General features: G+C 42.7%; 1 protein-coding gene across 3 annotated transcripts in view; it reads right to left on the bottom strand.

The window, feature by feature from the left end:
* Positions 1-13,057, bottom strand: part of rbfox2 (RNA binding fox-1 homolog 2) — a 38,112-nt gene that overhangs the window by 8,297 nt on the left and 16,758 nt on the right. For 2 of the 3 annotated variants that reach the window (XM_034582299.1, XM_034582315.1), the window contains 6 exons: positions 7,382-7,588; positions 5,575-5,745; positions 5,008-5,061; positions 4,786-4,878; positions 845-932; positions 461-517 (listed from right to left, as the gene is read on the bottom strand). In XM_034582299.1, coding sequence (XP_034438190.1) covers positions 461-517; positions 845-932; positions 4,786-4,878; positions 5,008-5,061; positions 5,575-5,745; positions 7,382-7,588 — 670 coding nt within the window. The remainder of the gene's footprint in view (positions 1-460; positions 518-844; positions 933-4,785; positions 4,879-5,007; positions 5,062-5,574; positions 5,746-7,381; positions 7,589-13,057) is intronic. The other variant, XM_034582309.1, reaches the window with a different exon arrangement.

Below are 13,057 nucleotides of genomic sequence, written 5' to 3'. Positions count from 1 at the left end.
TTCATTTGGCCTGTGGTGATACTGGTTGCAGACTACTTTCTGAAAGTGTAAAAGTGACCTACAGGGATCGAGCCGTGACAAGCAAAGAGCGGCTGAGGGACTCGGTCCATGGAACGCTGAAGCTGCCCCACAAAGAGTTGGTCACCTGATTATCAAAGTATGGTGAAGCTCGACTCAGTCTGCAGAACTCAGAACTGGAGTTATCATGTGCTCAACGTTACTTGCATTGATGAGTCCCAGCAGCAACCACTGCTACAGAGTGCTGGTCGCCTGTTTATTCAAAGTTAATTCAGATTGAACGTATCACACTAAAGTCGACACTGCACTTCCTTGTGCCCTTAACAATACACATGCCATGTGTTAAACCAATAGGATGAACGGTTCTCAAGATATGGGAGCAACAAACAGACAGATTTCCGAAATTATTAATAAAAGATACAGATAACACACGTCGTCTCACCTGTATAGAGCTCAGGACTGTACATCGCTCCAACCATGGGACTCAACTTCCATCCAGCTGTAGTCAACACATACATGCAACACATGTTTGAAAAAATACTCAACAGGAAAATCACTCAAGCAGTTACACATTTTTACGACTTGTTTAAAATAATATAATAATCAATGTAACCGGAGGACGCATGTTAAATCCTCATGATTATGAAATCATGTTATGGATTTACAACAGTCTATTGGTCAAATCATGATACTAGCAAATTGTAAAAAAAATTTACAAAATACTTTTTTTTCCCGACACATTAACCATAACATTATTGTGATATTTAAAATCGGTTGTATCCAAACTATCCGAACAGAAAAAGGACGTGTACACATAATGTAGTACCGTATGGAAGAGCAGCTAGGCCCTCTCCGTTCGAGTACGGCGTGGTCATCTTCTTGTTCGTCATCACTCTGGCTGTGGCGTTATTGACCTGGACACCAGAGGAAGTGGTCAGAGGCCAATTCAACCCACTTCATTAGAAACACAAGCATTGAGGAATGATCCAAATGATGCAGAGATCAATAACGTTTTAAGTTTGTGTTTTACTCTGAAGCTGAAAAGTGTAAATGATCAGAGTTTACATCATTTTCTTGTACGTGTGAGGCGTCATTATACTTATGAACAGTTTCTTATAGTTATGACGGAGGTTAATTCTGTTGATGAGCAGCGATGGTAATTGATGCATGCGCTTCTTTTGAAGGAGAAAGACATTGAAAACAAGGATCCTGGTGAGTAATCAGGCAGTTTTGCAGACAAACAATACAACCATTGGCACACGGAACAAAGAAAACAACAAAATATTCCAGAACAGATGCATTCAAAAAGAAATCCAAGACCATTATAGTGCTACCTTTAAAAAAATAAGGGAGGGAAAAAGAAGGTGAATTAAGCGGCAGATTCATCAGTTGAACACAATGCAAAAAACATCAATCCAAGAGTTCATACAAAAATTACGCACAGCCAATCAAGAGCGCATCACATCACCAGTGGTGAGCAAAACGAGCCAATCAGCAAGCATCAGATGCAGCAAGAGACCAATCAAAAAGAGGCTGGCAGCCTTCCCAATCCAATACACATCATACAGAAAGAGGAGGAAGGGCAGGGAGAGAGAACGACAGAGAAAAGACAGAAATATGGAGGGATGCAGGAGGTGGAGGAGGAGGGAGGAGGAGCCAGTCCACATGAAAAGACACAGAAAAAAACATGTACATGATGGAGGAGAGAGAGACAGAGAGAGTGAATAATCCATCCAAATGTGCAATTCCTCTAATGAACAAACAGCAACAACAAGATGCAGCACACACACACACGCACGCACGCACGCACAAAACACATCCGACAATTCGCCTACATTGGCTCTAACTGTACGTGAGCAACGATGGAGAAAGAGCGAATGGAGCCAGAACGAGTACAGAGAGAGAACAGTCGAGAGAGGATGGGGGATGCAAATATCATTCCTCAAAAGAAAAAAAAAAAGATTAAAAAATCAAATCAAACCGAGGTTGTGAAACACTGCCAAGCATTCTAGATCAGTGTCGCACACCGGGAAACAACCTTAAAGCACACAACCACCAACACACACCATCCAGAACCAAACTGATCGAAAAGGTAAAATAAAGACACCTCCTTACAGGGATGAGTGAAAAAAAATAAAAAAAAGCTAATCTGTGGCTGGGTTTGCTTTGCTGGGGTTAATTTTCAGCTTTTTTCTTTCTTTCTTAAACGTCTCAAAAGCTACATATCAAATACAAAAAGTAGATGTGCCTGAAATCAGAGTGTATGCTTGCATCCTCTTGGGGCACAAAATATTCCTCCACATATGTGTTCTTTATTTTGAAAGTTTAAACTGAGCAGTGACACCTCTACAACTATCTACAGTCTACAACACAGTGGTACAGAAAGTCCTAATCGAGTGCTACAGCACATCACCATGTACACACGACTATTACCCTCTCTCCAGTAAAGCTAACATAGCACTCATGCTTTAGCATGCTGTCCCACTAAGGTGCAAAAAAATGCAGCTATTGGCTGACACATGACACAGAGAGATGACATAATACTACAGTATATGACGTCATACAGATGACGAGAAAGAGAGTAAACCATGCAGGATATACAGCTCTGGAATTAAATGCTCAATGCAGTTAGAGAGGTGATTGGAATGCATAAGAAGTGGTAGTCATAGTTGTTGCACTTGCAGATAGATGCAGTACATTCAGTTATACAAGTGGCCTTCATAATGCCATGCGGTCAATGGCTAATCTCGTAATCGTTTCATTCGCCACCTCCCCGATCAATCAATCAATCACAGGATTAGCCAATTGGGTTCTGTCAATCAATCGATCAATCAATCGGGCCCCCTGCACTGAAGGGAGTCTTTTATTTTGGGTGTTGGGTGCATTTTATTTCATTTGGACGGATGGGGTGGGGGGAGGGGTCATTCAAAGATGATGCCATGTGTACACAACTTACCGTTGCCAGGGAAACGGCGTGAGGACACGCGAGCAGTTACCGTGGAGACTGACAACAACAACAACATACAAAAATCATCAGGGAAATAGAGAAAATATATGTAAGAAAGAAATGATGAACCAAAAAGAAAAAAAACAAAAACAAAACAAACAAAAATAAAACGAGGTAATGAAAGGCAACCCCCACCCTGTGGTAGAGAGGAAGTGATGTCACAGGTCACGTGTCAACAGTCACCTACAAGTATCAGCCATTGCACGACAATCTAACCTCTACTGTTTAAAAAACCCTGCTACAAACATAGATCATAAAAAGCTTAGGAAAAAAATGGAAACAGATCATGTCAGAAATTAAAATCTAACTTGGGAGGGAAACTACGCAGAAAAAATATTCGAATCACAAAAGAATGTATTAAACTTGGTCCCATCCTCCAGGGTTTATTCTACCTGACTATATGATGGGGGGGATGGACAGAGATATGGAGGGAGGGATGGACAGCAGAGATGCACAAGGGGACACAAACTGGGAGAGACGGACAGACAGACTGGCCTGGTGAGAAAGAGTGAAGAGAGATGGAGGAGATATATATACACACACAAAAACAAAAAGGAAAGAAGAGGGAACGACAGCTATCTGTTGCATTCTCTTCATTTGTTCATTCTCTCCTTATTTTTTTTTTCAGCACACCCACACACAGGAAAGTGCAGGACATTCAAGACCATGCAGAAGAGCTTTAGTAGCTTCAAAAAATAGACTGAAAAGCGTGATTTGAAAATAAGATCTGGAGCAAATGGCAAAAAGCGTGGTGTGTTTCATCTCCGAGGCCATTTGCAACTGAAATCCGAGCTCATGCCGACAAATTAAAAAGAGATGTCAAGACAAAATGCACTTCCATGAGATCTGGTTCTCTTTTTTTTTTCAGGAGTGGTGGATGCAAGCATGTGTGTAAACATTTTTTTTTTTTTTTACCATCCATCTCGCACATCTGAAAACAGCTTTTTTTTTTTTTTTTTAAGCTTCAGAAATGACACCACATTTCTCCCAGCAGTCCCATTCCCAAAAAAACGGACCCCCTGAAAATGAGCCCCATCATGCATCAGTCTCATAACACATCACACATTTAAATAAAAAAGAAAAAGTGCGACCCAGTGGCACCTTTGTAAGTGAAAGAGTAAAAAAAAACTCCAAAGATCTGCCCTCATGATCCATTCATGCAACATACAGAATCCTCTTAAAGTCACCAGCAAGCACTTTTTTAGAGGAAAAATAACTGAGAGGCCGATAACTGCTCTTCCAGTCGTAACCATGAACCAAAAACAGCCACTCGTCATGATCATGGCAGGTGTGGTGATGGTGATGGAAAAGGTGCAGGAAAAGGAAGATCCTACATGCTGTGACAGAAGCGCAATTTATCGCCAAACAGTCGTGTCGCAGCGACGTCTCGCCAGCCATGCCTGTTGTGTAGCCACTCCACCCAGCATGCTTTGCAAACCACACAGCTTTTAAAGATCAAGGTGCAATGGACAGCCCACGACATCAACGACAAAGAACAAACAACAGCATGAACATCGACAGGAAGTGCCGTCAGAGGAGAGACGTCTTGTGTGCGCAGCACCACTGCACCATGCTATAGTGAAGCCAGAGGGGGGTTAGAGTTGAACTCATACAGCCCATCAGGAGAAAAAAATCCTTCTCTGGGGCAGCAACGACCAGGACAAAACTCATTCTCTTTGTCGGACATGGGAGGGAAAACAGAGGAGAAAATGGTCATCATTTCAAAAATTCACAAGAAAGTGGGGGAGGGGGTGCGTTACCTCGATTTTACGTCCTTCCACCAGCGTGCCGTGAAGCTTCTCTCGGGCCCTCTCTGCGTCCGCGCTCGTCTCGAATGTCACAAAGCCGAAGCCCTGCGAGCAGAAAGGAGACGAGAGTGGAAAATGAAAAGGAGGGGGCGAGCGAGGGGAGCTTTCACAGTCGTTGGGCTTCTCCTGAATTTCATTTAAGTCGCTGAATTTAAGAAATTAGCCGTTATATACCTTGGATCCCCTCTCGTTGAAAATGATCTCCACGTCGAGGATTTTGCCATATTGCTGACAGGGGAAAAAAGAGAGGAGAGGAGGAGAATGAGGAGGCTGCAGAGGCATGTAAGTCATGTGCTGTACTGCTGCCACGGGGTGTCAGCACTGTTCAGGCATGATGTGCTGGCACCGGGCCAGCTCTGCTCGTCCTTTTCTTCCCACCAGATCTTCGCTGCCTCTGCTCTTTTCTATGCAGCACATTTTAGAGACGTTCCTCTTATAAAACCACCCAGCACAAGATCACGTTTTTACACACGACTTTAGAGATCCTGCTGATCAGACATTGTTGTAGATATTCTGGTAAATATGACAAACTAAGATTTATTGGAACGGAAACCAGCATGACAGAGGCTTTTATATATTATTTAAATGTATGATATAATCAGTAAACGTCATTTCAGGTGATGACGTGTGCTGACGTTACTGAGTGGCTCCTTTGAGTCGTTATATTTACCAACTGTGTGTTTTTAAACCAAAGCTACTGTCACATTAATAAAAAAAGAGAGATTATTCTAGTCTACAAACCCCAAACATCTGCCGCAGGTCCGGGTCTCGGAAGCGGAAGGGGATGTTGGACACGTGGAGGCGCTTGGGGGTCCCCTTGGCGTCCGTATCATCCCCGATGCTTCCCCCGCCGCCGCCTCCTCCCGAGCCAACCACGGACTGTCCGTCAATCTGGGAGGAGCCATCTGACTGCTGGGACAGAAGGAAGTGTGGGAGACACAGAGGAGAAAAGCAGAGAGAAACGAGGAAGGATTGTAAGATAAGAAAACAGTGATTATAACTAAATATCAATTAGCTCCTCAGGTTTTTATTGATTACACTGTTGAAGCTCCAGGGAATCAATTAACAGTGGTTTTCATTAGACAGTTGTTATTTCCTTGAAAAACCGATGAATGATTTTGTCGTACAACATAAATCAAATTGGTTGTTTTTGATGGCAGAGGTTTTAAAATAGGAAATTGTCACATTCTAGTAACAGAAACCAGAGGGTGTCATTTTTGCTTTAAAAGAGACAAGTATTGATAAATATGATGAATTTTCTGTAATCTACTAACTGCTTCTCTATACTAACTCTACTTTATCTTTATTCCATTCTAAACTGCAGCAATGAAGCCTTTGTGATGTGTTTTCATTATTTGGGCATCAGCACAGGTTCTGACCTTATTAAAAACAGTTCAACATTTAGGGAAATGTACGATCTGCCTTCTTGCAGAGCGTTTGCTGCAGATCGATACCGCGCTCATATCTGCCCGTTCGAGTGTAAAAACAACAAGCACGGGTACGCTCACTTCCTGGAGTCAGACCAGTCACAATGAATAAAGTTTGGTTCTTGTCATAATAAAATGTCACCTTCGCTACTGTAAAATCAATTTAGAAGAAAGGTTGCTTTAGAAAATTTCACAAGCCAAAAAACATGTTTATATGACTTCTCCACTTTTAGTTGGAATAACTTCACACAAAAAAAAACATTTTTAAGTTAGTAGAATACAAGTGCGGTCACTTTATCATACGATCAACTGTTCCTGGTGTCAATTAATAATTGAGTTCATTACTGCGTTAGTTAAACTTCTTGTAAATGTTTAGTGAAGTCATTCTCTTTATTTGACTGCAAGAAATCTGTGGGGAATCAAATATCAACATGTGACAGTATGGCGTGTAGAAAGACTGAGTAATACTGAGTAAATACTACAGTGGTACAGCAGTTCTATTACTACTAATACTTTTAGAGGTGCTTTCACAGTATTGATCACACTGCTAACTGCCACTCATTCACGTCCTCTATCCTGTCGCACTCTGTCCTACGTGTGCAGCATTAATTCAACAGTTTGAACAACTTTTACCTGCCTTCTTGAATTCAAATGGATTTTTAGCTCGGCCAAGGAGGTTATGTTTTCGTCTGCGTTTGTTTGTTTATTAGTGCGATTGCGAAAAAAACATATTAATCTGTTCCTTTGAATTTTGTGGAGGGCTGGAGCATGTCCCGAGGAAGAACCCATCAGATTTCTCTGATCAGGGGGCAGATCCAGAAATAGTTACTATACTATTCAGACAATAATTCATGAATGTTGATGAAAGAAAATGGAGTGTTTTCAATTTGGTGCAGATCCAGATTTAAATTCCATAAGGGGACTGTTGGCCATTGGAGGTGTGCACTCTCTCAGTGCCAATCTAGTTTGAATTAGTGAGGGGTTCGAGTTGAGAGTCTGTTATGAGACAGTCTGATTGGTGCAACATTTCCAATCGATAACACACATTCCTACACGCTTGTATGCTCTATGTCCCGGAGCCTTGATGTGGGCTACACGCAGAGAAAGAGGCCGGCACTCACTTGGGCACTGAGGCTGTTGGCGGCGATGGCAGCAATGTTAGCTGCTCCGCCGGCTTCCACGGGACCCTGGACGGCCCCCGCTGCATACAGGCTGCCCCCGTAATCCAGGGCCAGGCCGTTCTGGGGGGGCGGCGGAGGAGGTGGAGGGAATGCGGAAAAAGGTGGGGGTACGAGTCCCTCCTGACCACCAGCACTATCCTGGGAGCCCTGTTTGAAGGAAGCGAGGGAAGGAAAGGGGGTTAAAAATAATATATCTGGTGCTATCTTTTGCTGAGAGCATCACTCGATCACACAGAGACCACTTCCCCGAGAGCTTCAGTCCAAAAGTCATACAGGCGTGGATATTATATTTCCATTTCCCCGTGAGTTTGTGTATGTGTGTAAAAGCGTGCATGTATCTACACCCCCACTCATTAAATATTCACTGCAGCCACATCTATTATTGAGGGTCAAATGCCTCCATGCTCAGTGTGTCGTACAATGGCGAGTGACTAACGCCTGCGCACACGCACTCACACACTCCCAAACGCCTCTGCACACAAACCACCTTTGACACACCAGCGCCCACACACCTTGACGCTCGCACACAAAGGCCAGCTGATACTGAGAAAGCCTGATTATAAAGTGCTCCGTGTAGGTTATTACCCCCAGAAATTACTTGTGTGAGTTACCAACGTTGGAGTGCGTAGGAGAACAATACAGGCGCCCACAAACACATGGTGGAGACACAAAAACATCACACGGGCCGTAACACAACACACACACACATTCCTCGCTGTTGGCAGTGGGGCATGGATACCCTAAATGGTAACAGTTAGAGAGCAGAGGGAGACAGCAGGGACGAGAGAGAGAGGGAGAGGGGGGGGATGGATGATAAAAGGTGATGACTGATAGAAGAAGAACGACCCGTCTCTGATCAGACCGTCACTGTCTTTCACATCTTATTATAACTCTCTCACAACTAACCTGGATAACCTATAAAATGTGTTACTGAGGAAATGTTATGGGTAATAATAGTAAAATGTATGCATACATTATCTCTCAAGATAAATTAGTATATAATATTTAATTATATTAACAAAATAGCTGATGAAACAGATTCAAAAGACACCTTAAAGCGAAATCCATCCTGATCCAAGCAGATTTATGGGTCAGTGGTTACGCTCAGTGTGTGTGCGTGTGTGCGTGTGTGTGTGTGTGTGTGTGTGACTGACAGGCTGCAGCGATGCCCATCTGAGTTGCACAATAGATCACTGTCCCTTTGGGAGTGTTAAAAGTGTGTGTGTGTGTGCGCGCGTGTGTGTGTGTGTGTGTGTGTGTGTGTGTGTGTGTGTGTGTGTGTGTGTGTGTGTGTGTGTGTGTGTGTGTGTGTGTGTGTGTGTGTGTGTGTGTGTGTGTGTGTGTGTGTGTGTGTGTGTGTGTGTGTGTGTGTGTGTGTGTGTGTGCGCGCACCATCTGTCTCCCAGATTTTGACCTTTCTCAGCGTCACACCTGTGACATGGCAGCCAGGCCCCTCGACTCAGTGACAAACGGGGGGGATGCACTCGGTCGGCACCGATCACCTCGATATTTTGACATGAGAGTCGAGCAGCGGCGGTCGAGCTGCGGCGAGGAGAATCTTTGTGTTGTCGGCAGCACAGGTGAACTAAAGTAAATACAACTGAGCTTTCTGTGTTACACTGAATATTCATAAGACTCAAAATAATAAATCATCAGCGATAAAAAATTTAATGGGTAGACGGTAATTATTTTTTTAACATCTTGTCATGTTGATGACAACAAAACACAAATTAATTATACCTTTGCTTCAAAGTGCATCTTTTTTATCCGGAATCTCAAGCCTTTCATCTTGTCAGGTAGAAATTATTTATTAACCAACTTTTAAACCAGGACAACTTTTAATAGCTTGAATCATACATTAAAATTATTATTATATATAAAATGTTAAGAAAGTGGCAGCCCTTATGTAAAATTCAGTGAATCCAAATAATAAATAGTGAGTGAAGCATCAACGGAAATAACAGTCTCATGTTTATTTACTATGAATAAAACCTTCATTCACTAACAAATCATAAATTCCTTAATGCCTTTATGAATCCATTACTACCATTAATGTTTCCTATTTGAATTATATTATTATTTTGTATAAAATGCATTGAATATCAGATAAAGATTTTTATTATTGTTATTAACAAATGTTATTTTTGTTATTTGATGAGACTATGATTATTGTATTACTTTGCACAGAGATTATATGTTAAAACCTGCTGTTTGTTAGCAAGATTACACTCAAACAAATTACTGGATTTCCATGAAACTTGGTGGAAGGATGTGGTGTTGGTCAGTGAGGAACCCATTAGATGTAGGTGTATATCCAGATAAGGGGACGGATCCAGGAATCTATTTCATTTTCTTCAGCATTGCGAGTTCGGATGTGTTCCAACATTTTCACCATTTTCTCAGAGAATAATTCATGGATCTTGATGAAAGAAAATCAGGCACGTTAAGGGGACTGATATCTATGATTGTGTGAAATGTGGTGCAGCCTGATTAAATTCAAGGGAACTGGTGGGGCTGGGTGGAGGTATGTGCTGTTCTAGTTCTGAAATAAAGAGCTCTCAGCAGTTTAACCATAGTGGAACCTTTCATATCGTGGCATCAGCAATATCTTGATAAGTGTCATCCTTAATTCACATATTTAATTAAAATGAATCGCGGTGCCATGAGAAACTACTTCACCCGGTGGCTGCTCCTCTTTGCTTTGAACTCCACCCCTTATGACGGCAGCCCCGGGTTTGCCGGCCGTGATTTCAGCAGGTTAATCACAACCGACAATCCCTTTATCTCCCTCCCTGCCCTGATAACAGGCGGTGAATGCATGTTTATCACCAATCTCAGCACTATAAGCCTGTTACCAACCTGTGCTGCCATACTCCGCTTTTCATAGCCGCTGTAAAACCATAAACTGCTGCTGCTCCCCTGCCAGGTGAGGAGTCACTGCCTCCGCCAGAATAGAAACCGCGTTCTCCGTCGTCAGTGCCTGGCACTTGCACAATGACGCTGCCAGATGACTGACCACAGTGTCCAAGTTTAACTTCATTCACATGTTCAGATGGCAGCTGTGTCCGCTCATCCGCACCCTGCAGCTGTATGAACCTCTTCCAATCTCATTCACCAGCATCCAAATGAAGATTTTGCTAAATGATAAGTTACATCTTTGCTCCCCGTCTTGTTTCATGAAGCAGCACCATCTCCTCTCACCTGGGCTTGCTCATTACCTGCACAGCCTGTTACAAAGTTCATTATTACGACTCTTGAGGGTTTTGCTTATATAATACCAATATGTACGAAAATATACACCGTCAAGAACTTTCATTTTATTGCACATTAAAGAATTTGGGATAAATACTGATTTCCAGGGGTTTCCCATGGTGCATATCTTTCCATAAATTTCACCTCCCTTCATTGTTTTCTGTGAACAGCAGCTATAATTTTATGCTCCAACTAATTAACATGAGCTCAAAATTAGACCAGAAGAAGTTTTATATGTGAAGATGCTTCTCTTTGTGGTAAAAAAAAAAAAAAAAAAAAAAGGTTCCAGTCTGTTACATCACTGATTGTAATAATGTGAACATGAGCTGCAATCCTCAGATGAGACATCCTGAATTTATTACATTTGCTCAATCCAGACAGAGGATGAGAGCAGACACTGTAAAAAAAGAATCAGTCAGTTTGGATCTGGCAGATTTAACTGCAGGAGACAAAACACGCTAAATGAAACACTGGATAGCTTCGCCTTCAATCGGCTCATCGCAGAGTAACTGTGTTTGCAGGGGTGATAGCGATAGCGTGCAGAGCAAGTCATTCTGGGTAACCAGGTGGGAGATAACCTGGATGAGAAACAGGTTTGAAGAAACTGGACCTGCATCCTTAGTCCTGCTAAAAAGGCAAGGTTCCTGCAGGTTTCAACAAGACGAGACTTTAAAGACCAGACTAAATGGAGTTTAGGATCTAGGTCAAGCAAGATTGATATGAAGAATTATTTACACTTCCACATAATTGAAGATAAGGTGAGGTAGCGAATAGAGTAGAGAATAACGTTATCTCACAAACTACAGGCAGAGACAGTATCCATAGTTTTTCATGCAACCAAAGTGAGGATAAATTCTGACTGAGGCTTTTTAAAATAATCAGCTATCCGTTCCATTGTGGTCTTGTTTGTAGTTTTATCACAGCTTGCCAATATAAACGGCACATGGATGCCACCAAAAGATGTATCTTTGGAAAACAAGACGTACCTAAACATATTTAAGACCTAGTCAGTAAAATGTTGACATATCTAAAAGGTAGGGTTGGTCATTTCTTTCTGGTTATCAACACGACCAATTCATTCAGACTGAATTAAACCATTTGCTGGTGTATATGTCTGTCGCTAACCGACCTGCCTGCCTACATGCATGTGCTCTTACTGCACATAACTGGAGTCTTCAGCAGGAAGGAGATACACCGCTGAAGCAGAGACGATAACCAGAATATAGCGAGCGAGTCACGCTGACCTAGCTTCTATCAGTTGTCCATCAGTGCACGTTCATGTGTTTTGGGGGCGTAGCTTTAACGGCAGGGACGATGGGAAGGGGGTGGGATGTACTGGTTGCAGGTTGCTAGCAAGTCGCCTATTCTTGCTAGCTTTTCCAGGATTACTGACCCTTGCTTTAAGACCTTTGAAGCCTAAAATTCAGATTATTACATTTCGGACTTTTCTTTTAGATTTTTCAAGACCCTCCTCAACTCTAAAAAGGGAGAGTTGATCGCTCAACACTGGTCAATTGCTGAATTGCGAAAAAGAAGATTCACTGGAGACAGCAATGAGAGAAACGTCTCTGAAACAACCTTTTTAAAGAGCAGCTGTATGAATGGCAAGGTCGACCTGTCTGTTGTTTTGTCGGGGCCACCCACTGTTTGGTTGCAGACTACTTAATACACACAGTCATTACCCGCATGCGGTCATTAGCAGCCATCTCAAGGCACCGCTGTGCCCGGTTCAGAGTGAGAGCAATAAAATTCTACCTTTCATCGTATTATAGTCGGGAAACTACCCTCCTACTCTGCATCAAAACGTTCAGCACGGCTCCACTGTCGTCGTACTCCAGTCCCAACATTCATGACTCATGACACAACTCACTCGACTACACATGAGTCAGCCTTGGATTTGACAAGTTGTGATGCAACTCAGACACAACGACAGTGACTCGGATTTTAATGCCGCACACTCTGGGGCTGTTTTGTTCCTTTGTCTGTGATGCTTGGAAATAATATATACATGACGTTTTCTCAGGCTATAGCGAGGATCAAATTGTCTTTCTGTCCTATCATCACATCCTCCGCGCTGTTGTTGCTCACACACAGAAGCAGACTACAGCCTAGCGGGAGAATGGACAACCCCGGCTGTTGCTGCTCCCTTTGCCAGACCAAAATAGAAGCGGCAACACAAGCCAAAAAAACAACTTGTGTTTGTGTTCGACGATTGGCCTTTTCAGAGGAGATTCATTTTAGCCACATCTCAACAGCCCCTCTCTCTCTACCTGATACACTGTGTCAACAGCTTGGTATCTCCAAAAATAGTGTGGGCCTGTGTGCTGCTGCTGCTGCCTCTTGTTTTTCCCCTGTTCTCTCAAA

The sequence above is a fragment of the Hippoglossus hippoglossus genome, chromosome 1 (assembly GCF_009819705.1).
Source record: "Hippoglossus hippoglossus isolate fHipHip1 chromosome 1, fHipHip1.pri, whole genome shotgun sequence".
Taxonomy (NCBI): Eukaryota; Metazoa; Chordata; class Actinopteri; order Pleuronectiformes; family Pleuronectidae; genus Hippoglossus; species Hippoglossus hippoglossus.
This window is presented reverse-complemented; position numbering and strand designations above follow the sequence as displayed.